This window comes from Ammospiza nelsoni, chromosome 4 (assembly GCF_027579445.1).
Source record: "Ammospiza nelsoni isolate bAmmNel1 chromosome 4, bAmmNel1.pri, whole genome shotgun sequence".
Taxonomy (NCBI): Eukaryota; Metazoa; Chordata; class Aves; order Passeriformes; family Passerellidae; genus Ammospiza; species Ammospiza nelsoni.
In genome coordinates, this window is record NC_080636.1 from 21,177,639 (window position 1) to 21,202,971 (window position 25,333).

At 37.8% G+C, this 25,333-nt stretch overlaps 1 protein-coding gene and 1 long non-coding RNA gene across 3 annotated transcripts in view; both read left to right on the plus strand.

Moving 5' to 3' along the window:
- Positions 1–18,104, plus strand: part of RGS12 (regulator of G protein signaling 12) — an 87,276-nt gene extending 69,172 nt beyond the window's left edge. For both annotated transcript variants that reach the window (XM_059469983.1, XM_059469984.1), the window contains 5 exons: positions 136–232; positions 1,718–1,782; positions 2,308–2,461; positions 5,055–5,627; positions 17,462–18,104. In XM_059469983.1, the coding sequence (XP_059325966.1) occupies positions 136–232; positions 1,718–1,782; positions 2,308–2,461; positions 5,055–5,627; positions 17,462–17,823 (1,251 nt within the window). In that variant the 3' untranslated portion in view covers positions 17,824–18,104. The remainder of the gene's footprint in view (positions 1–135; positions 233–1,717; positions 1,783–2,307; positions 2,462–5,054; positions 5,628–17,461) is intronic.
- Positions 18,105–19,252: 1,148 nt separating this feature from the next.
- On the plus strand, positions 19,253–24,817 carry LOC132071938 (uncharacterized). Its single transcript, XR_009418263.1, has 4 exons — positions 19,253–19,317; positions 23,272–23,315; positions 23,689–23,740; positions 24,585–24,817. It is a non-coding gene; the product is annotated as an uncharacterized LOC132071938 (long non-coding RNA).
- The last annotated feature ends 516 nt before the right edge of the window (positions 24,818–25,333 follow it).

Here is a 25,333-nt window from a genome sequence, read left to right on the forward strand (position 1 = left end):
GGTAGAAGGATAGATTGAAGCTACTCTGAAGCATAAAAATGCCTTGCTTGTTTTCTTTCAAAAATGTCAGACTGCATACATTTGTTCTGAAAACAGCTTTTTCTCTATTACATACAAACTGTGATCCGACTTTAGAGTGGTGAGCAGGAGCCCCTTGATCTTGGTGTCCCTATATCTAATCTGGATGGCCAGCGGGTTGTTCTAGATGAAAAAGAACCATCAAAGGGTAGAGGTAAGTTTGTAGAAAAGCTTTTGTTTGTGGTTCCAAATCAGTGTTACAAACCCTGACTATGGTTAGTTTTTCCTGTTTCTGTGAAGGTGAGGTAAATGTGAATAAATTTGTATCTATCACATATAGCATATATTCTTTTTAACTAAAAAGCAGTGCAGCTTCTGAAGATTGAAGATTAATGTAATCTGTGATAGCAGGTACTTTTACTGTTGCTGTAAGAAATTTTGCAGTAGTAATGTTCGAATTTTTTGTTTGCACTGAGCCACAGATGCACCCACAAACTTAAGAACATAGCACCCAGTAATAATAATGAGAATCAAGTGCCAAATATCTTCGGTGCATTTGGCAATTATTCAGCAAGGAGCGTTCTGTGTAAGGAAAACAGATGCAGTTTGTACAGCAGCTGCATATGCTGCTATCATAATATCCTTCTTAAAATGAGAAAGTACCAGAGCCTACTTCTCCAGTTTTAAGTGATGATTTTTGAAAATAACACCAAAAAGGATAAAAACTCATGACCCTAGGCAACATAATCGGAAAAATAAAAATTTATCAGCTAAACAGTTGACAATCTCTTGGCACAATTAACACTCTAGATTAATGTAAACACCCTTATGAGTAAAGGTTTGGTTTCATTAGGAGACCTTTTTAGAGATATCAAACACTTATTTTCAAAAACCAAATTAGATATGGTTAAATTAAATAGACTTAGAGCAGAGATCCTCTTCAAGGAAGAGCTGGGATTATAAAGATGGAGGTATATATTGAGGAGAATCAGATTTGTCATTTTCCTAACCAACAGAACCAATTGTTATTTTGAAAAACAGTTTCGATCTAAATACTTTCACACATAATTAGGTTAAGGATTACAAGTAAAGCCTAAATCCAGTGTGCTGCCAGCATCTGTAAAAGCCTAAATCATAGAGAATCATTCTGGCAGTGATTCTGTGGCAATGTACCAGTGAAAGGGGGCAATGATTCTGTGTTACTAAATTTGCTGTAGGCAGATTTAATTTGATGGAAGCTTTTGATTACTTAGACAATGGTAAGGAACATACAGCAGAAATACAAAATAATTGATGTGTGAAACAGGATGGAAAAGATTTAACATAGCCTTTCAATGGTCTTTTCTGCTGATTTTCTTTTTCATTTTTAAATTATATTGTTGAGAATTGTGAACTGAATGATCAGATTTTACGATTATTTTTTCTAAATCAACTGAAAATTTAGTGCGTAAATGAAACTTCAGCATCCTTTAACTTTAAAAATAGTGGCAGTGTGAGGAAAATCTGAAGATGAGAGGCATATTCTGGTGGGGTTTTACTGAAAGATATCAGGGTTATCAACTGTGCTCACTATTTTCTGAGTACTGATTAGAGTGATTTTAAAGCAAAAATCTGTTGTCCCTTAAATCTTGCTTCTTTAGGGAATTATAAATTGGTAGTTACAGAAGGTGACTACCTTATTTATGTTCAGTGTTTACAGAGAAACAAAGAGGCGTGTTAGTAAAACAGACTGCAACTGTATCTTCAAGAAGTCAAGGATCTACTGTAAGTCTTCTGCAACGATTTTTCTCCATTAGATCATCTTCTGTTTCCTTCTAGAATTCTGTATCAAAGGCTGCATTCACACATGATTTTGAATCGGCCAAATTCTGTAACTAGATTGAATATAGCTGTTATCTGTCTGATAGTTTTCCACTGTCAACAGCATTTTATTTGTGAAGAACTTTGTCTTCATGATGAATCAGTTAACTCTTTCACTGTGTTGTGTTTGTTGTTTTGTGTCTCATTGGCTTATCTGTGTTTGAAAATAATTGAGCTACTCTGTAGTTCAAAGGCCATTTCTGTCACGTGAATTCTTCAGAGTAAATAATATTATATTTATTTCTACATTTTTTTTGGGAACTACTATGGCAAATGTTCTTTGCCATAATCAAGACTAAACTAAAGCATTTATTGTGATGTTAGAGAAATGTGTTTCCAAAATAACTTTCCTCATTCCTTTAGGCCATATTATGTATACAATAATAGAGCCTGAATGTAAGTAGTACCTTAACTTTCCTTCTAATGCAGGGAGAGGGAAGAACTCTAGGAAAGTCTAATTCTATCAAAATGAAAGGCGAAAATGGAAAAAATGCTAGGGAAGTCCGGCTGTCAAAGAGAGAAGACTCTATTGCAAAGATTGGGAAAAAAAAAAGTCACAAAATAAATTTGGATGAAGCAGAGGGTATGTGAACTTTATAGCTTACATATTAACATAAGTAGTCTTAGAAAAAATTTGTGTCTGTGTAGATACCATGTGTTTAATACTGTGTTGTGAAAATCATAGTCATGACCATTATATTTTTGTTTGGTGTGTTTGAATTGTGAAGTTTTTATAAGTTGAAAATTTAAAAATACCTGAACACTGATGTAGGTGTCCAGTGGGATTTTCAAAAGTGAGGGGTACCTAATTCCTGTAAAATAAAAGGGGATTAGTTACTCCGCTGCAGTTGAACATCCCATTTGATACTCTCTGTAAGCTGTGTAGAAGCTTGGCTTTCTGTTCACCTCTATATAAGTGTTTGACAGGCACTGCACAGTAGTGTAGACCCAAATGTACTCAGGTAAGAATTTTTGTAAGTTTTCTGCTGAACTCTGTAACAGCCAGAGCAGGGCAATCAGATTGTGGAGGAGATGTGATGGGCAACAGAAAAATTTGCATTCAGCAAAAGTTGTTTAGAAGTAGAAATAAGCAAAGAGGTTATTGGTAATCTTGCATTTCCTGAGTCCTATTTTTACCTTTTTTACATCCTAATAGTTCTGGTGATATCATTGGAAAAAAAACTCATGAGAGAATTTGCTTTCTTATAGAAAGATGTCCATGGGCAAAAGAGAAATAACAATTATGTAGCACTAGAAATTTTGGCATAACACCCTGTGCCCTAGGACTTGAACTGAAGTGATGACCTGTCTGTCAGCCCTACACGCTCCTCCCTATTTTCCCATGAAGAAAAACAAACCTCAAAGGACCATATTTGACCCACAGAATAAAATTTACTGCTGAAGTTACCCCATATGCATATCCAAAACCTGGTTATGCACATTTATACAGCAAATGAATGTTTACCTTTGAATGTTCATCTGTGAATAAACATCCACTGACTAGAACTGAAAAAAAAATGCTATGGCTAAAACTTCTACTGCAAAATATATGGTTTTTTCATATAAGTGTTATTACAATATATTAGTGCATTTTAAATTATTTTCTGTTTCTTACTCTTTTGTTAACTTGTTTTCCACATTTTAATACTTTCATTTTTTTTCCTAGGACTGAGTAAAACATTAACATAATTTGAAAACTTCAGAATTCGAGGCTTTCACATTTTATTTTGAGTTTTGTGATATTTGTCAAAGTTTGAAAAATGCATACCAAATGTTGTAGACTGTTTTTTAATGCAAAAACAAACAACTGTTCTATGAACTTTGAAATTTCAGAAACATTTTTGTATGACACATCTTAGAAATGTTGCATGTTTTAATATGCCTACCGCCATTTTGCAAAACTTTGGCAATAAGAAGCATTTTGAAGCTTCCATCTTGGCTACATTCAGATTTTACAGCATTTGAAAAAGCATGTTAAAAAGTCATTTTTATGAATACATTGCAAAGCCTGCCAAGTATGAGTAGAAGATTTAGGAATAAGGTCATACAAGTGCAAGTGTACGACTTCATATTATGCTAAGTTAAAATGATACTGATGTTCTGTTGCTTTATTCCTTAATGGCTTTTGCTTCAAACAGTATTTATAAGCTGGGTTGGAACTGTTGATTTTATTTAATTTGTTGGAGATGGCCTTTTAAAGCATCTTTTAATATTCTGTAGTTAAAGTGCTTTCTTCTTGAAAAATTAGGACATGCAGAGACCCTATATTAAGAATTACATATTTTTATATGTCTATGTTTTGTACCAAAGAGTTTGTTTATTGTTGCAATGCTTCTTTTTTGAGGAGTGGTATAATTCTTGGCTTACAGTTGATAAGTTTCTTGTTGCCAAGTTTTGAAACTTTTTAGAACAGTGTTGATCTATTATGAGTATTATTTATAGAAACATATTAAACCATTGGATATCATTAGGGACATGATCAGAAAATCACTTCTAATTGTGTTAAAGCCTCTTTAAAAAGCTGCCCCATCGCTTTTGGTAATGGCTCCTTGGATGGTTACTGACTATCTGTAAGCTACTGATTCATTGCAGCTCCAGATAAAATGGGGTTACTTAAATCATCATCTGATCATACCCTGTGATGATAACATCCTGGTTTAAAACTATGCCATGAATTGAATTGAAACTGTGATAAAATATAATTACTCTGAGAGAAAGTCAATATAACGAGGAAGTTTGCAACATTCTGAATCTTTGAATGTTCAAATGGCATGCTATTTTTGAGTTAAGATGGGTAAAACCCATCCAGAATATAAAAATGTGCACCCATTGTCTGTAAGACTAGAGCCTTGTTTTGTATAAAGAATTAAAAAATCCTGCATGTGTGTACAGATTTATTAACTGCGTAAAATTGAAGACGTGTTCAAGGCTCAGTGAATTGCAGCTGTTCTAAACTGCAAAACTCTTACAATAGCAATGCTGATGGTCTTAATTATAGTGATGCTAGTGAACATTGCTGCAATTGAAAAAGTTCCTAATTAACATGGGATCTTATTTCAAGGCAGCATTGAAAGAATTGAAGATCTTCATGGAAAATAAATGTGCTGAAAATGTACGTTTTAATAGCATTGCACTTTCTGACAAAAACTTGTCAATTTTGGGTTTTTCCCCAATAGAATTTTTTGAACTCATATCCAAAGCACAAAGTAACAGAGCAGATGACCAACGTGGACTGCTAAGGAAAGAAGACCTTATTCTTCCTGACTTTCTTCGTTTACCACCCACTGGACCAGAACCATCCTCATCTACACCCGCAGGTTCTAAAGGCAAGCGAGTTTCAAAAAGCGATGGCAGTGATGGATGTACATCACCCAGTGGAAAGCAGGAGTCCCTGCAAAACTCTAATGAAAATTCAGTAAAGAAAGTGGGTTACTCAGAAAACAAACATAAGTCTGCTTTGGCAGCGCTCCACAGCCAGAAGACTTTCAGTGTCCCTTTCAGCCCTCCGTTGTCTCCGATTCCGCACGCCCAGGAGAGCAACGCCGCAGTGTGGAAAAGGCAGTCCAGAGAGCTGCAGGCTGAAGGCATTCAGATGGTAGATGATGAGAATGTGGCAGACTTGACTCTTGTGGCTGAAGGAGATATTAGCAGCCCTAACAGCACTTTGCTACCACCGCCACCACCAACGCCACTGTCAGACATCAGTAAACTCACGGAAGCCAACTATCCGCCCCCAACTCCTTTTGCAGGTAATCAGGAAAATTCTGGATTTCAAAGATCCAATTCAGGTATTTCTAGATTTTAATAGTCTTTCCTTTTGTGTAAAACTACTTTTCCTTGGCACTGTTAATCAGTATTTGGCACCCATTAAAACAGCAAAGAAAATTCCCTCCGCACCTTAATTTTTATTTTTTTTTTAACCAAAAAAAGTAGGAAAAAAGATTTTAATTGCCTTAGTCTGTTCTAACTGTTATACTTCTGGTTGCCTTTAACAATGTACTTTTGTTTGGATTTGGCATGTAACCATAAGTGGCCACATGCAGACAAACCTTTGAAATACATCCACATGCTGTAATTATCTCATTCACCCTCAGAGTACAAAACAGGATATCAGCATTTTTGAGCTCTATAGCACTGTTGTGTTCCAGATTTTCTGATCCATTTCTCATAATGAGATACATGATTAGGATTTGGAAGTTTAAGTACTTTAACAAAACCCCTAATTATTGAAAATTGCAGTATTGTTTATGATTAAAATTTTAAATGGATAAGCCTCAACTTAAGATATATTTCACTAATAAATTTGATATTTGTGACAAAAATAAAAATGTTATTTTTTTTAACCCATACTTTGCTACACAGAGAAATAGATTGCATCTATCACACTTTCTCCCAGAATGTTCACATATCAAGTAGCTTTCTAATAGACAATTTTAAAGAAAATATGTAACTTTTTTAGGAAGTAAGTCTCATGGTCTAGCAATATCACAGAGCAATATTAGCCCAAGGCTGAAGTATGGAATTTCTTTATAAACATGGACTCTACTAATAATTGCTGTTACCAGAAACAGGATTTTGAAGACAATGGGTGTCGTGACATTGACATTTACAGTCATTGTACTGTGCATTTTAATGTAAAATATAAGAAGAGGTATCTATGTGCTACATTTATTTTTGATGTTTCACAAACATATGGTGCCATATTTGTATGATCACATTTCTTTGTGATGTGGGAATATACATTTTAATTATTTATCTTTTTACACAGAGTATTTGATACTGTTCTTTATCTGTATGGTTGATGATTTGTAAATACTTCTTTGGTTGTTGGATGCTTATAAATGGCAATGCAAATTATTTCATCCTCTTGGCATTTTAAAAGCCAATTCCTTTATTATAGTATATGAGAAATGTTCTATTAGCGCTACCACTTAATTTCTGAAACTGAGTATTAGACGGACTTGTAACCAGTGCCTATGAATAACAGAACCACAAAATGTACTTCAGACATATTGATGTATATATGCATAGATTTGTGTTGGTGTCTTTCTGATAATATGTCAAGTGTACAACATAGGTATCAATTTGCATATTTTTCAGTGAGAACTGTTTAAAAAAAACCATTTGCACTTAAAAAAAACTTCATGAATTTACAATATTTTAATGCATGCCATAAGTTTCTGTGTAACCACTGAGCTGTAGCTTTCCCTTTTCCCACTTTCTACTTTTTACTTTGTAGAAATCTTTGTGTAGTTTTCACATGTATTTTGTATCCTTGTTCTCTCAGGAGTAATAAATTCTAGCTCTAGTTACGCAAACTGGTTTTAAGCTTTCATTTTATGCATTATTTTAAAAATTCTTTCAGTCCCGGATTAAGAATTCTGATTGAAATTACCTTCTTATGACAAACAGATAAATAGACATGAACAAGCAATTACCATGAGACAAAGCTGACAAACATTAGATTTATTAATAATTTAGACATCCAAGGGCAAATGCTGTCTTGAGATGCTGATGGGTCACATGTAAAATCCATAGCATTGGCATGTGCTCCAGAAGGCAGATAAGACGAGATTTCTTTGGAATTAGTCATAACAGGAACTCCTGAAAGGAGAATTTCTTCTGTCTTTGGGTTCTTGGGCTAAACTTTACATTCATTACTTTCCTTCTTATTTTAAACTAAAGCAACTCTTCCCTGGTCTTTAAGAAGTGAGCTGGAGATCTCAGCTTGTTTGATGTGGAATAACCAAAGTAACCACCTCTTTATTTGGTAGACTTGGGTAAGAAATGAGGGGTTGGTTGGGTGCTGGAGACCACACTACTCTTTTCACTCTTTGAGATGGGTCCTACATAACAGCGCTGTGAAGCCTAATTAAAAAAGAATAATTCTGCAGAGAGGCGTGTCGTGCTGTTAACTAGGTCTCATTGTGTTCTGGGGAATGAAAATCCAGTTTTTCCAAAAGTCACTGTGTTCTCACATATTTGTGGGCCTCCAAGAAAAAAAATAAAGCAGTTGAAAGTCCTGTGGCAGTTCCCCTTCTAAAATGATTCAGACTTTTTCAAAACAAATAAGTAATACCATTCATATTTAATTTATTTTTTTAATGAATTTTAATTAGCATGTATTTCAGCTAGTGTTCTATACTTTCAGTGGTGATTGCGCCTTATCATTTTGTCATAGTCACCCATGAGTAAGTAATCTAACTAATTTTGCAAAACTGAAAATCTAAATTTCTTTTCGCTTTCTGACAAACCAGATTTTTTTTTAGATATAACAAAAATTTTTAAAAAATATATAAAAAACCTTCCTTTTTTGCTACAATCTTATTGCATATATTAGATGCATTCTACACTCCTCACACACTACTATTTAATGGGAACTGTATTCTATAAAAGAACGGTGATTTTATGGAAAAAATGTGGGGTGAATCAAAAGTTTTCTATTTTCATGACTGGAGTTTGCATGGAAAGGCTGTTTGATGATGTACATAATTATAATAAAGACTTCTGGAAACTCTCTCCAGTCAAGAATTGAAATCTCAAAGGACTAAATCATTAATAATGGTTGCTTTTTTAAGTGCTTTAATGGTTGTTCATTCATAACCCCCATCAATGGAAATTGCATTTCTGATTGGTTTATTCAATTAAAATGTTGGGATATAAAGACAAATAATGACTTCATAATTTGCAGAGATCTCTGGTCTTGGTTCCAAATAGGCCTAAAGACAAATGACGTGTGTGCTTACCCTGCACATTTTGGGCTTATAAATGCTGGGAAAAGGACTGGGAGGAGTGAAGGGTCCCTCATGTTCTGCAGGGGGCAATTTGCTGGTGTAGCAAAGCCAGGCCAATGTCCATCCCTCTAATGGGTAACACTTGGGTTTTTTTAACTTGATGATCTAGAAAGGAAAATATGAACAATGGAAGTCAGCAAAATAAGGTTTGCATCACTCAGAGCTATTGAGAACACATTTTCAAGCTCAGTTCTTAACTTTCTGAAATAATTGAAATGTTTTTATAATGTATTAATACTTAGCTATGAAGTAAATAGCAAATAAAATAGCAACACAAGAATCATTACTCTTTCTAGTTGCGTTACTCATCAAGAGAAAATATCTTTATTTTGAATAAGCCTGCTAGTTCTGGCAAATTTCCCACTTTAAAAACCAGAGGTTGCTGGAATCTGAAGACATTCTTTCATGTTTCTGCATATAATGGTGGTCCCATCTGTGGAAGAAATAATTACTGTGTGGTGTGATTGGCTTGAAGTGATGCATTCATTTTTGAAAGTGTCAAAACGCTGATTGAATCCCCTTGGCTTTTATTTTGTTTTATTTTTCTTTTTTTAATTGCCTGGTATAGTCTGGGTATTTTGAACATTGCCCAGTTTTTCCCAAGAGGCTGGACACATGTGTTACCCATGGGGAAAGGCAGCCTCCCAAACCTGTAGACTCCTCAAGAGCTGTGTTAAGCCACAGGCCTTGCACTGAATTGTTTATTTGCAATATTCCACAGGTCTGAGTTGTTAATGATGGCTTTTGCCTCTACTACAAAGTAGGTGGGCATTTTGTCATGATAGCAACTGGGCTGTTTCACTAAATACCATTTCAACCTAGATAGGACAGTTTGCAGCAATCCAGACTGAAGAGCACAGACTGGAGGTTTGAGTCCATCAAATTGTTCTTCTTTCTCTTAAAAAAAAGACAGCCGTTCTTTTTGGGGCATTTTTTTTTCAGCTAGAATGAGAATTATTCTCAAAACGACACTAGAGTTACAGTCAGTGGAATTGTCTGCCAAGTATGAAGGTCTTTTTTTTTTTAAGGAGATGTATAGACTGGATCCAGCACTGCAACTGAAAAGTTTATTCAAAACCATCTTTTAGCAAGCCTATGGTGCCATTGGTTAAGATAGAAAGCCAGATAGGGGAAATAAAAGCATGGCAAACTCTCTGTAATATTGCATAGTGGAATGTCTATGGAAGTTAAAGAATTAATTTAGTTTAAAGTTATATAGCTTTTTTTAAAAGAAACTGCTGTTTTTCTGAAATAGATTTGTATCCTCGAAATAAACTTGCTTACTTTCTTATTGGAAAGAAATCTTTCAAAAATGGAATAGTTAGTACCAGTGCTACGATGTTTTTGTTGTGAAAGATAAATGATGCAGAAATAAAATGCAGAATAGTCTCTCAGAGTCTGGTATATGCTATGGTTCCAAAAGCCCCCCAAAAAATCCCCAGCTGATCATTTTTATTATTCACAAAAAGGATGCAGGACCCCACAGCTGAAGAATAGAGATCAGATAATTAGAGCAGAGATCAGTGGTATTTCTGTGACTTTAGGTTTTTTTGGCTACTAAATGTTTCAATTCTAATGGTAATGAATTCCAAGTGGAAAAAAGTTTGTGGTAGTTAAGGAGATTAAGAGGTCATTAAAAGAAATCACATTTCTATCTTCAAAATTTGAAAATAAACTTTTTTCTGTAATAAATGATACGATACTTATGTAACTAATATTTTATATAATCTCTTAATTCATGTGGCATATTTTAGAGACAGTCCAGTGGTGTTCCCTATGTAAATCAGGATAACCACATGAATGAAAACATAAATAAAAAATCAAGAAGAGGGGGTGATTATGATGTAAAAGATGTAAGAGTAATTTAAATCATTATTTTTAACAAAGGCTGTTTTCATGCGGTAACTTATATCCTTTACTGGTTCTGTGTAAATTTATAGAAGATAATTGGATTCTGGATCAATATAAAGAAGTACCCATGAGAATCCGGAAATACTAAGGCTGGGATGTGTTAATCCTCTTTTAATCAGAGCATGATTCAATGAGAGAATTACATGTAGTACATGACTGTGAGCCACAACAAACTGAGGAGAAGGGAAGTTTAGAGTAGACAAATGGGGAGCAAGGAAGACCTTGGGGGATGATTATTTGAAATGTAAACTTATTTTGATCAAGCAACAGGATAAACATTTTAGAAAGAATTGCAAATTTTATCACTGACTGGATGAAATGTTAGAAAAATGGCAGCTGCCCTTTGAACCAAATGCATGTGGGCCAAACCCAGATCTATTCAACCCATGGCAGCATTTGGATGATGAAATGAACTTTGCTGAATTATTGGTGAAATGTACCCAATAGCCCAGTGAAACCACATTTTAGACATTCATAATTGAAAAATAACCTAATGAATGGCAGATTAAATTAAAATGGATTCAAGTAATTCAATCCACTATCTCCCAATATAGGACTCTGCAATAATTAAACCCGCTGTTACCGACCACTGATGAAAAACCAAAACAATAAATGCTGGAAGATCACACTGAGGGCTGAGTATGTGCAGGCTGCTGCAGAGTTCTTTTATCATATCTACTGCTTGGAAAGTAGTCAAAAATGTTTCAGGTTTAGCAGTGGAGAAATGGAAAGTTTGAGCAAACTGGACAGTGTTATTGAGGGCACACATGTCTGCCTGGATCAAAATTCAGAACTTTTAAATTTATTTGTGGAGTGCTCCTGGATTTTAAATGACATTGTGTGCAGTTCCCTTCAGCTGCTGTTGTAGCTGTGCACATGAAGGGTCCCTGCCTTCAGCAAACACAGATTTCAGTGCTCCCTCTTTTGCATCTGTATGCCACTGGTGAGCTCCCTCTTCCATGTGATATTTCAAATTTGTCCTTCTGAATAATGTTTGGTGCTTTGTTCTTCTTGTGAATGCTTTGGAGATGAGTGCAATGAAAGAATTTCCATCTGCCCATTTCTAAACTTAATGCTGCAAATGTACTCACAAAATTCCCAGGAAAAATGTAAATAAACTGGTAATGTAGAGTATTGCTGCTTTGTAGCACAACCCATTTCCTGGCTCGATGCCTTCATTTTACTGAGTCAGATTTCAAGGCACTGAGCATATGCTGCAGTTGCTGTTTCATCATGCAAGTGAAATTCAGCATATAAAGTCAAATTTCCTTTGAAAATATTTAGCATAAACTGTATGTAGGAATCTTTTATTAAGTCTGCTTTCTCCTTGGTGCTGTATCAATTACGAGATAAAAAGAAGGAAACTGCCAAAGAAAATTTACCTCTGGTATTCTAAAACTTTGATGTAAAGTATCCTTTTCCCTTCAGAAGCATAAATCACTGTACAAACTTTAAAAAAAAAAAGATTCCTGCAGTAGTAACAGTATGTCAGCCAGTGTGGAAGTCATTCATCCACTACTTAAAAGAATCCATGTGTGGGAGGGCTAATATGTAGAAGTAGCATTTCCTAACAGTTTAGGACAGAAAGGGATAGGTGTCTGTCTGAGAGTGAAACTGACAGATTATGTCCATGTTAAGGAGAAGTTATTTATATTGATGTATTTCCAGGACCCTGAAATAGAAGTGACCACCAAAGGGCTCCTTTTCTCAGCCTCATGTAAGAAAACGCTCTCTCAGGCGGTGTGGCACCACCTTGGGGCAGGCTCCGTGGAGTCAGAGGCTGGAGCAGTGTCTGCCCAGGCCCCCGTGTCACAGCACACCCCGAGCTGCCTGGGAGACTGATTGCATCTGGGGATGGAACAAGCCTGTAAACCTCCAGTCCCAGGAACTGCCCCTGAAAACTTCAGGCTTCTTTTCACAAGTTATATCCTAAGTTTTATGAAATACTTCAAACAGATTTTTATCTGCTCTAAGTCAGTACAAAATCATTAATCTGGAGCTCATTTCCTTTAACTGAGATCAGATCCTCTCTGGCATTAGAAGTCAAATGCCTGGGATCAATGGTATGAAAAGCAGGATATTCTTGTTATCTTTCAGTAGAACTTAGAGCCATCTAAATAGTTAATGATTTTCACAAGAACAGTAGGATTTTAGCAAAGGTAGAATGATGAGTGAAACACTCAATTTACATGAAAGAGATTTTATTGAAAATCGTAACTAAAATTTAGCACATTGAAGATAAATGCATTTATTGATTATGGTATAGAAACAATATAATTGCAAGGTGTTGTGAGCAGGCCTTTAAATCATCAAGAATCTGCATTAGACTTAGAGTTATATGATCCTCTCATCTACATTTGGCTGTTAATGCTGCTCCTGAAATTTCCAGGTTTTTTGTGGAATTCCCTGTGTGGAATTTGGCCACATGCTCCCTTATTCCTAAACTACCTGGAAGACAGTGTCTTGTGATCTTTTGCTTAGATCTTAAAGTTGGAGGATTGTTTAATACAGAAGAAGATTTCCCTTTGTCTTTATAAATATAGTTCTCCATAATGACAATATTAAATTTAGAGTGATTGAGAATAATACACAAAATCCAAATATCACAAAAAGAGAAATATTGGTAACAGAAACCAGGAGATCAGCCAAAACAGTGCCTGATTGTAGTCACCTTTGGAAAAATGCAGGTGGGTGCAGTTAAGCCTTCTAAGCAGTCATTTGGCTGTGAGTCTGTAACACAGCAGATCTCTGGTTTAAAGACAAAGTATGACCTGCATCTTCCCATCTTTAAACCAGCTGGAACATATCAACAAGATCAGATGCACAAGAAAATTTCTTAAGAGCTGTGTGGAATGCTTAGCAAGGGAGGAGATTACCAATAGGGATGAAACAGGCTGGAAATTCACCTGTGTGGCTGCTGCCCTAAGCTGTGTCTTCCTTTCTCTACTGAAGTTAGGTAGGACATCTGAGAGATTAGATATGGGAATGTAATAACATTCCTGACATGCTCCATACATGGCAAAGCATCTGCAGAGTGTTCCATGGAGGTATTCATCACTTCAGTCAAGAATATGTGAAGTTTTCCCTGTGAAGGCCCTCTGCTTCACTGTCTTCCAGGTAGTTTAGGAATAAGGGAGCATGTGGCCAAATTCCACACAGGGAATTCCACAAAAAACCTGGAAATTTCAGGAGCAGCATTAACAGCCAAATGTAGATGAGAGGATCATATAACTCTAAGTCTAATGCAGATTCTTGATGATTCTTAGATGGTGCCCTGCACAGCTGAGTGTCTTCAGGCATTTGTTACTCAGAAAACATGAGAAGGAGACCAGTGTAAGAGTTTTACAAACTGCATGGAAACCTCATTATAAAGCTCCACTAAGTACATGCAAGTCTTGATTCTACTTAAAAACTTGTGCTATACATTTATGCACAAGCTGGTTTGGCAAATCTCGCCTACTATTTGTGTTAAATAGCCTTGCTCCATAAAAGATTTTTCTTAAAAAAGTGAGGAAAAAAATTACATTGAAATATTTTTTCTGTGTAGTACTACTCTTGAAATCATCTTCCTATTTGGTGAAGATGAGCTAAGATATTTTCTACCCTGACAGGAAAAGTGAAATCATCTTCACAGTATCCTCCCTTAGTAATTCCACATTCTTTTGAACTGGTATTTTAGACAAGATGTTCTGTATTAGTGCCCTGCCTCTAGTAGTAATTTATTTGATGCTGCAGAGAGATTGCTCCTAAAAAGGACATTAATGGAAAAATATGTCTATAATGTGGACATGTTCTTGTTCATATGAGCTTATGTCTTGTGAAGCCTGGGAACAAACATTGACCTTATTTCTGCTGTGTTCCTATTGGGCAGCTTGCACACCCAGTTGCTTCGTGTGCTGACTCAGTGACACCATAATTCCAAGACTTAATGACATTTCTTATATTTAACTGTAGAAGGGCTTAGCACCCAAATAAATTCAGCAATACTTGCACCTTCCATAGTGTTCTTCAACAAGAGTTTCCAGCTCTTTCATCTCTTGTGCCCTGTTAATGCAGGCTGTGTCTTTTGACTGTGGAAAGTGTTTCAACGTAGTCCAAGTCAACAGATATGAGACCTTCCACCTCAATCAAAGATGTTCCTTTGCATGACATTTCATAGGAGGATGTGTTCTGAGTGCTAGGACAGCTGGGTGACTCATGCTCTGTCAATGCCATGTATTTGTGGGAATTTGTCATTAGTAGGCATTTCAGCAATTTGTACCTCTTCTAAAGCAACTTGAAAGGAGAGTCACAGGTCTTCCTCAAAGGGTGTAGAATAGTAGATTAAAGAGATCAAGAGAACAATTCAGTACACTCATGTTAAGATAAACGTTCCAGAACAGAATAATAGCATTTTGCAGCCCAGCCAGGCAAGCAGCAGTTAAAATTAAGGCAACGTTTAGTTTCAGTAGGGAGATTTAAACACAAAGTCTAATACAGTCCCATTAAATGTTAGCTGCAATTTAGTAGGCTGAAGTCATGCTGGGCTAGCAGGGCTGGGAGCTTTCTGCCTCTCTGCTCAGCTGATTTGTTTGGAGTTTGATCTAATTCCTCTGAAAACACAGCAAGCATTACTGATGCAAAATACTCACATTACTCATGTGGGCTTCACTGCAGCTAAAACACTAAGCATTGCACTACTGAGGATTTTAACTTATTTTTCTTAAATAGAAAGCTTTAAGCCTCAAGAAGACCCTGGAGTGATTTGATTGAAAGTGTGTGAAAGTGCTTTTTTGGTCTTTTTCATTTGCATTTCCTCCATTCTCCATATCAAAAAATTCTTGATTACGCTGATTATACATGGAAATTTCTTTTCCTTGCATAAAACTGTACCACTCACTTCATGGAATAAACACAAATTAAATATTTGAAAGACAGCTATGGGATTTAACCACACCAGTCTCATGGGATTTGTGTGGCTAAACATGCTGGTCAGGCACTTGCATGTACTGTGGTGCAAAATTTGAGAATGCTTTGGGTAAAGAATGTCAGATAAGATGGTATATTTTAAAAGATGGATAAGAACATATATGGAAAAAGGGAATTAAATATGAAATTGAAGTCCCTACTTAGGCCTGCTTTTGTGCCTTGAAAGTTTCTCTTTTTTTTTTTTTTCTTGGCTCTCAGTTGGATCTAATGAAAGCAGTTCTCTGTTTCTGAAAATGTTGTCCCTCTTTATATCATTATGGGGGGAGCCTCAGTTCCAGAAACCATGTTGATAACTGTGGTGTGAATCCTGAAATCAGCTCCTTCATCCTTCCCTTCTTGCTGCTGTTGACACAGACAAATCAGCTTCTGTACATTTGCTTTCAGAAGCTCCTTGTACTTTGCAGGGTCACACCTAACACAAAACTGGCTTTTGGGAGCTCGAGGGTTTGAACTACAGCTGTCTTGGGGTAGTGATGACTTTGTGTGAATAGGCCTGAATCTTGGCAACTGTGATTTTAGATGTAACTCAGGTGTTCCTTGAGTGTTTAAAGCCCTCAGACGGTTGTGCAGCCCTTCAGAAGGACCTCAATAGGCTGGAGAGGTGGGCAGGGAGGAACCTGCTGAAGTTCAGCAAGAGCAAATGCAGGGGGCTGCTCCTGGGCAGGAACAAGCCCATGGAGCAGCCCAGGCTGGGGCTGACCTGCTGGGGGCAGCTCTGCAGAGAAGGGCTGGGGGGCCTGGTGGACACAAGGTGTCCATGGGCCAGCAGTGTGTCCTTGCGCCTGAGAGGGCCAATGGGGTCCTGGGGTGGGTTAGGAGCAGCAATGGTGCCAGCAGGTCAGGGGAGGATATCCTGCCCCTCTGCTCAGCCCTGGTGGGACACATCTGGAGTGCTGTGTCCAGTTCTGGGCTCCTCAGGACAAGGAACTCCTAGAGCAGGTCAAGCAAAGTACCACTAAGTTGGTCAAGGGTCTGGAGGATCTCTTTTAGGAGGAAAGAATTGGGGAGCTGGGCCTGGTCAGCTTTGAGAAGAAACAACTGAACTGAGAGGAGACCTCAGCAATGTTTATAAATATCTGCAGGGAGGGTGGAAGAGGAGAGAGTCAGGCTCTGCTCAATGGTGCTGAGCCACAGAACACAAGGAAATGGGCAGAAATTGATGCACAGGAAGTTCCACCTGAATAAGGAAGAACATCTTCACTGTTCTGAGCACTGGAACTGACTGCACAGAGAGGGTGTGGGGTCTCCCTCACTGGAGATATTCCAGAACCAACTGGACAGAATCCTGGGCCATGTGCTCTGGGATGATCCTGCTTTAGCAGGCAGGTGGGACCAGGTGCCCCACTGGATTCCTTCCAACTTGAACCAACCTGTGATTCTGTGAAGTTGTTTCTTTTATTCTTGTCCTGTGGCTCATAACTGCTCTGTTGCAGTTCAGGACAGTGACCTGCAACTTCAAATAATCCCTTACTAGTCTGCTAGAGAATTAAGCCCTAGCCAAGTAAAAATACTATTTCAGCAGGGTCTTGAAGACCAGTTCAACTGAAGGAACATCTCCCATTCTGCCCCAGTGGAAGGTCCTTCTTCTCCTCCACCCTTGGGTTTGCTGCTGTAAGAATTTTTTTGTTCTAGAGGTGTACAAAATTATACTAATTAGTTATTTTTAATGGAGTATTTTCAAGAACTCTGAAAAATGCTACATTAAGATAGATACATATTAGTATTTCACATTTATCTTTGAGATCCAGTGTTTAGTTAAATTTCCATCAGTAAGTCTCTTTGGTGGATGAATATCCCAGCTGACTACCTTTGGGGCCTCAGAGAAGGCTGCAATATTGAAAACTGCTAAAACCAGAAGATACATAATTCTCTTGTTCTGTGTTTTTTTTTGTTTTTAATTCTTCCGTTAGGTGCAAACAGAAAGAAAAATGATTCACAAGGGACTTCAGGAAACTACTATGAGCAGACCTCTCACAAAGCCAAGGCCAGCAGAAGCTTTAATCCTCCTGGTGTGAGAGGGAACCCTGGAATGGAGCTCCCTGTGAACAGGATAATTGATGTGGATGGGGTCAAGCTGGAAGACTCTGGGACACGTTCCTGTGATGATTCTGAAGGGAACCTCAGCTTTGAAGGTTACATCTCTGAACTGAGATCTTGCCAAGGGAGGATGAGGACTGGAGTTTACCGGACGTCAGACCTTCCCTCTCTGATAACTGTAAAGAGTGAGAAGAATAAGGCCACTGAGAATCAGTACAAAGCTACTTTTGTTTAAATCTCTGCTTTTAATTAAATTTTCTGGTATTTTGCTTGGCATCAGCAACAATGGAGATATGTATTAGAGACATGTTGCTGCAAGATGTAAGTGGTTTTCAATATCCACTTGCCTTCAAAGAGCTGGCTAGAGACCATCACTTCTGATATGAGTTGGAAGTCCTAGAATGAAAAAATAGTATTCCAATGAAAGTATTGAGCTATTTGGTTTTGCTTTTTTTCCATTTCTGTATTATTTTCCCTGGGATGATTCCACTGAACGGTGCAATTAAAATAATTATTTTGAACCCTACCCTTCTTGTCTTTATTCAAGGCAAACTTTCTTTAAATTCCCCGATCCAAACGTTTTATTTAAGATAATTTCAGTTTAATCTTCTAATGGTATTCCCCGTGTTTTAGCAGATTTTTGAAATGTAAGTAAAATCAGTTACTGCTGTAAAAAAGATTTGGATATTTTCTTAATGTCTTCCTGTCTGTCTCATAACACTTGGGAAGAGGTCCAAGTGGAATTCAGTCTTGTCTAATGCATTGTCTGGTTGTATGCAATAAGACATTGTTATACAAGCAGCAAGAAGCAAACAACAACAAACCAACAAAACCAACAACAACAAAAAAACCCTACCCCATCCAACAACAACAAAAAAAACCAAAATAAACCAAAATTGTGAATTTCCTGTGCTGGGAATAGTAGCTGCTTTCATAGCCAACACTGGTGATGTTTCCATACCAGAGATATTTATCTAATTACACAGTGGTGTGATGCTCATTGGGTCCCACCTCACCGCTGGTCTCAGTGCCTTTTTACTTTGGGGAAAGGCAATTTGGTTATTGCCCTTTCAATAAGGGTTCAGTGCCTCTCCTTCTTGTCTATTTTCATTTCAGTTACTCTTCTAGCCTTAGGTGGAGTTCTGAAAAGGAAAAGATATTCAAGACTGCTGAACATGTTGGTTTTGCCACCTGCTCCTTTTCCTGTGTTACCATTTCTTCAGGAGAGGTTATAAGCCTGGACATGCAAAAGAGTGCACAAAGAATTGAGTGTTGAAAATCTGCTCATCATACTGAGGGATATAGAGAGGCTTCTGGGGGGTCACTGGTTTGAAATGATTGTGAGAATTAAAAAGTCATGCTGCATCTCTCCTGGACTGCAGATCCACACGGGTTTAAAGCACCAAGGTAAATATTGGTTAATTCCTCTTTCTCTGCTCCTAAAGCATACCAAGAATAACCAATATTCTGAATAGTTGAGTGTAGGGGGATACAGTATGGATAAATGAAGGTGGTATAGAAAGTAATTTTATCCCCTAAAGAGTTGCAGCTGAGCCAATTACTAAGGCTTAGGAGCAGGCCTGATGTTAACAGGCCACAGCTGTAGCCAATAAGCAGAGTGTTATAAAAGAGTGGATTGGTTGGTTGAGGGGAACTGGAGTCAGTGGCTGCTGTGAGGACAAGGAAGAGTCAGTGCTTAGAGAAGCTGCCTACAAGAAATATCAAGGAGGTACAAAACTCTGGCAATATGGAACCCTTGCAATGTAATGACAACAGTTGGGAGTACTGGACGCTGTCACTCAATTTCTTATACTCAAATGTGTAAGGTGAGAAAGAAGGTGTGTATGATTTTGTACTAACAAATTAAGATTCCTAAAGCTTAATGTTTAAGTGTTACATCAAATACTCCAGTGAGATTAAGGGATACAACACCCATTAGCTTTAATACTTTATATTTTTCTACTGGTAAGGGATTTTGCCTTTGATATTGAGGAAAAATCTTTGTTGACATTAGACTCAACTCAGTGTGGGCCCGAATGAAGGTATATGCTGTGAAAATAGCTGTACTTTTTAAAACTTTCAAGCTTTAACCTAATTTTAGAGTCATGATAAAATCGTGGTGGCGTAATGCTACTAGAGAGTTGGGAAACACAGCAGGCAGAACACAGCTCAGTGATGTGAAAATACTTCAATATTTATGTATTTTTAAAGAGTTTATTTCTTCTTCTTTTTTTTTTTTTTAATAGTATTGTGCTAATAGTTGCCCTTAAGCAGATATTTCATTACACAGATAAATGGCCAAAATTTTTTGGAAAATCTTATCTTCTGGAAAATCCATAGCTTTGTTCTAATCAAAACTAAAATAACAGCAGTCAAACTCAAGAGAGGGCTTTTTGACCTGGGGTATGCTTTGCACTGCTTTTGTGTCTTGGAAAATAAAGTCCTAGCATCTGACAGATAAAAACTTGAAATTCAAATGCAGTCATTACAGTCCTTATTAATCTCTGATCAATATATTAGATGAAACAAGGTTGCTTATCTTAAATTGTGCGAGGGCACTCAAATGACTGGGAGTGAGCAATGCAGAATTTTTCATCTGGAAAAAGGGACAGCTGAGGGGAGATGCAAGAACAGCTGAAAAACCTCGAGTGCCATGGAGAGGGAGTTGACTTTCACACTCCTTTCTAATGCAAGGATTAGGGGCCATCAGATGAAACTAAGAAAAGCCAGGTGTAAATCAAAGAGCTCTTTCTCCACCCTCTCCTGTTTCCTATCCCTGAGCAGCTGTGCTCAGAGAAACAAGCAAATGGAAGTTCATAAATTCTGAGTGCAACAAAATGGGTTTTATTGTATCAAGGATTCAAATGGAATTTGACAGCATGGGAGTCGAGTTGTGTGCAGGGAAATGAAGGATGTGGAAGAATGGAGTTTTCTTTAACATAGAGAAAAGCTTTGGCATAATGCCTGGAAATCCTGTAAACAAAGGGACATGGGAAAAGCTGTTTCTCCCCATGCTATGCTGCCATGCCAATCAATAGCAGATTGTTTAAAAGAATGAGTTCTTAGCTAGAACTAATAGAAATTAATTCCTTAGACCTAGAAGTCATTAATGATATCAGCTTTCCTTTCAATATCTGGCAGAATATAAAAGAATCAGGAGTTAATAGAAAGGAATGTGGGCAGCCTGTCTGGCTGATGGTTTCCAATATTTTACTAGGGATGTGGTCTAGTTTTTATTACTGTGTGACTTCAGCATTATGATATGACTTGAAGTTGCCTCTTCATACTGTGATTTACACTACTAATCAAATTTACTTACAGTTAAAAATCAGCCTAATTGAAGCCCTGCTTGATTACTTGATCCTTTATCTTGCCAGCTTGTTCCTGAAGATAATTGAATTCTAACTGGCTTTATTTCTCTTCTAGTTTTCCTGGTTTTTTCCATGTGGAAGCTCCACTTGTGCAGAGTTACTCTTTTCTCTTCCTAATCCCATGATGATAAATAACAAGGGTCTTTTCATCCTTTTAGGTGGAAGAGGGAGGTCTACTGACCTGTGTCAGTACTCAAACCTGAAACTGTAACAACCAGCAATGTAAAAAAACTCCAATCCCAACACTCAGAAAATCCTGCAGCATTCCAAATCTCATTTAATGTAGCAGTTGTCTTATATTTCACTTGTTGTCATGGTATCTGATTTTCAATTGTAGTGGTTCAGCCTCATTGGTTCCACAAGTCAGTTTTGTTGTGGTTTAATTTTAAAGGCTTTGTGAAGAATAGAAAGTATAAATCCAGGCAAACTTGCAATGAGACTTCTCCCATAGGATTACTAGAGTTTTGTGCCTTGTCAACAAGTTTGTGATATAACACACATGCAAAATAAATCACTGCACAGTTTAGCTCTGGGGAGCTGTGTGACAAAGAATAAGGGGTTATGAAGACACAAAAACAGGCTTTGCAAAGAGACTTTGCCAGAGCTTTACTGCTCCGTGGGAAGGAGCCAGTACCTGGCTGTGTTGTCCTTTCTCATGCTCCTGGAAGTCTTCTGGTACTATTTATTGTCCTTCAAAGATGCTGTGTCCTCCTGGCACTACTTTTCTCCCTGCAAGTTTTGGTTTCCTTGTGCCTTTGCTGTAGCCTGAACTGCATTATTCCTGTTTCTGTTCTGATGCTGGAATTTAATGTTCTTGACAGGAAACTTCTAGAAGATGTGGCTCAGCTGGCAGCCTCCTTGTCTCATTGTAGCAGAGATAACCAGGACTTATGAGCATATTTTTATTTTTTGGAAGTAGCTTGATTTTCACCACAAAACTGAAATCCTTGTCAGTAGTTGTCTCTCAGCAGCAGCGCTGCTGCTCACCCCAGCCCTCTCCAACACAGATTTGACAGCAAATAATACTGTAATTTCAAATGGCCTCTCCCAAGGTACTGGGAGACAAGGGAGAGTGTGTGTGGTAGTGTGATGCAAACACCTGGAGGCATCTTTTCACAATTTCTCAGAGATTTTGAAAAGTTTCCAAAGGCTCAGTTGGATAGCAGCAGGTCCTTACCCAGGGGTGTGAGAAGCCAAAACAGGTCTGAGGCACCTCCCAGCTCCCAACAACAGTTCGGTGACTTGTGTTTAGAAATGCCCCTATTTTCTGCACCAGCAGGCAGATTTCCAAGCCTTGTGGGATTGCAGCAAAGCTGTGTGACAACAGAGTTGCTCTGTGGGCAGTGTGGGTGTTCACCCTGTGGCAAAACAAGGGGCACATCCAGGTGCTTATCTCTGTGCTCTTGGAATAGCATCCCAGGTTTAGCATTGTGGAGTGATGGAGAACTGTGTGATTTGTGACCCCTAATCCAATGCCAGTTAAAACACAGGAAAGGATTTCATTGATCTTACCAAAATGCTTCCTTTCTGTAGACCAACTGTCACTTTTAGCCAGGTTACTATTGATTTTTTCAGAAGAAAAAAATTGTTGAGAAGTGCTGGATGATCACATCTGCAAATCTTGCCTGTATTACTCAAAATATTAGCAAATCCAAGATGTTGCACATGAACCAACTTTCTGAACTGTTTGTGTGAAAGATAAAAAATTGTTTATATTTTTTGTCCCAATTGATAAATCTGTTGTATGGTCTAAAATGCTGCTGTACAGAATTTTATTTTTATCCTTATTTTATTTGTGGTTTTTCTTTAAATATCTATATGATTAGTTTCTAATATGAAAATGCACATTGGTTTTCTTCCTCGTCCCTTATCTCCCCAAAGTATTAAGAAATCCTGTACTGCACAATAATGTTTATAGAATCTTAAGTGTGTCAAACTCATTAAAATGGTAATTGTCTATGTAGTAAGTAAATAATTTATACCACTAGAGCTGATAATGCTTAATGGATATTTAATTTCAATGTTGGGGAAAAAATGTGAAAAATATTTTTTCAGTTATTCTGGGACCTGTTGCCATTTAGATATTGCAGTTTAAATGGAAGTATGAGACAACATAAAACTCACATGCATTTTATTAGATTCTGCAAAAATATCTTCTAAACCCTAGCCTACATAAAGAAATTCCTTTAAAAGGGGATCATTAAGAATTCTTGCCAAATATTTATATACCTTAAAAATAGCTCATCCTCAGGAATTTAATAATAGTAGGGTATGTTTTTAGCCTTTAATTATTTCCTTTTGCTCTATTCTAGCAACACAAAGGGATTGCAAGCCTGAATAGCCAAATGTTTTCCAGGTACAGTGTAATCCTCCTCTGGCTTCTTGTCTGCATAGTCTTGGTGTTGTCTGGCTTTGTGTGGTGATCTGAGGGGACCAGTGCATCAGAGCTGCTCTTGCTGCTAACACAGCTAAAATATACAGATGCTCTATCTGCCAGAGAGAGATAGCGAGATGGATGGAAGGCAGGTTGGTTACAGGGGTTCAATGCCTGTGTAAACTAAGGTGTATCAGTGACACAAGAGTGCTTCAATCCTTCAATGACTCCCTTCTCCTCCACATCCCTCTCTGTGCTTGGAACAGTCTGTGCCAGAGCAAGAGGAATACAGAAGTTTAAGTACCAATAGTGGAGAATAATGTCTGATGGGAGTGGGATGAAACCTCTCTTCCAGGTCCATGCTAGCACTGTATTTCTGTCTGTGATAATCTCATCCCAGTTTCCAGGTAAGTGTGAATCCCACCCCTGTGTGTCCGCAGAGCTGCAAATGGAGCATTTCCATGGGTGCCCAGAGCCTGTAGCAAGTGTCAGGGTGGATGCTGTAAGGGCATTCACCCACCCCCCTGGAGAAGGTCCTGGAGTCCAAGTTTGGGAAGCGTATTCTTAAATGCCTTGTGTCTGCCTTGCCAGGGAGCATCAACCTGTTCCTCATTTGCATTCTTTGCTTGCAAAGATTTGCTCACCAACTAGTCTAGAAATCAGTTATTGTGCAGATTCACACCTCAGTTCCAGAGCAGGCTGATAAACAATAAAAGGCCAGCTAGAAGTTCATCTGAAAAAAGCTAATCCTTCTTGGAGTGGCACATTCTTAGGCCAGGGCACAAAAATGAAATTAATGTTTCTCCCCATTCCTGAAAGAGGTAACTGGGGTCTTTCTTAATGATTTGAGTATTTTCTGGAAAGATGAAACCTTGTGATGATGAGGAATTTAATTACTATTACTTTAATTATTATTCTCCCTCATTTATAGATTTGCCCATGCATTCTTTTCAGCTATTTGCCATTATTTACCAATATACCAAGAGCATGCACTCCCTCAACAGCTACATAACCTCAACCTTTTCCATGATTTAAAAATTTCCAGAGGCAGTGCTGTGTGCAGGATGAAGCAATGCCTGGCTGAGATCAGCCCTCTGTATGCAGAGCAGTTAGCTGAAACTTGTTTGCAAGCAGGAGATAATCCATGGTGGTGGGAGCATATCTCTGATCTTGACCTTGCTTATTGGAGTGTTGACTGAAGTTTGTGTGTTAGAAAATCCAGAGCCACACATGCTGCAATTTCATTCCCAGGTGAGATTGTGAAGGGAGGCAGATGTTCATCTCCTGTGGCAAGGTCTGGATGGTGAAGTTTTGCTGGTCTTGCACAGCCTCCATCTCCTGGAAAAAGCTGCTTCTCCCATTGCATCTTGCCTGTTTGTTTTATGCTCTTGTGAGAAAGGACTGATGCAGATGTATGAGATTCTGCTGCCATTCACTGCAATGACATGAGCTTGTGCCATTAAAACACCCACTCTGTGATGTCATAAGAGGTATTTTTTTCTTGCTTTACACTCTGTAGTCAACAGGATTCAGCCTCCTGTTTGCAAAAGAAAGTCCAGTTTAATTCAAAGTACACTTAGCAGAGCTGATATGAAAGACATGATTTCTCTTTTAGGAGAACCCAGTTGGGATCTTGCCTAACTTTAGGTGTCTGCTCCAAAGCTGCCTTTGTATCCTAAGTACTTTATGTATTTGCTAGGGATGGAATTAAGACTGTCTGGGGATATAAAGAATTGTTTGTTTAATACCTTCCATGTATATAAAGAATGATTTGTTTCATCCTTGAGCTGAAACATGCTTTTGCACAGGTGACTCATACCTTAAATTTAACACTTCTATATTTCAAGGTCTCCACTGCCTAATCTGTGAGCCTTGATAGCTGCCTCAGATGTAAATGCATATTCAGGAGGCCCCTGAAGCTAGGTGGGGTGACTCTCATCTGCCAGTTCCTCCTGATCTCTGAACAATGTAAGTCAATGACAGCTCAGATTGTTTCAGCA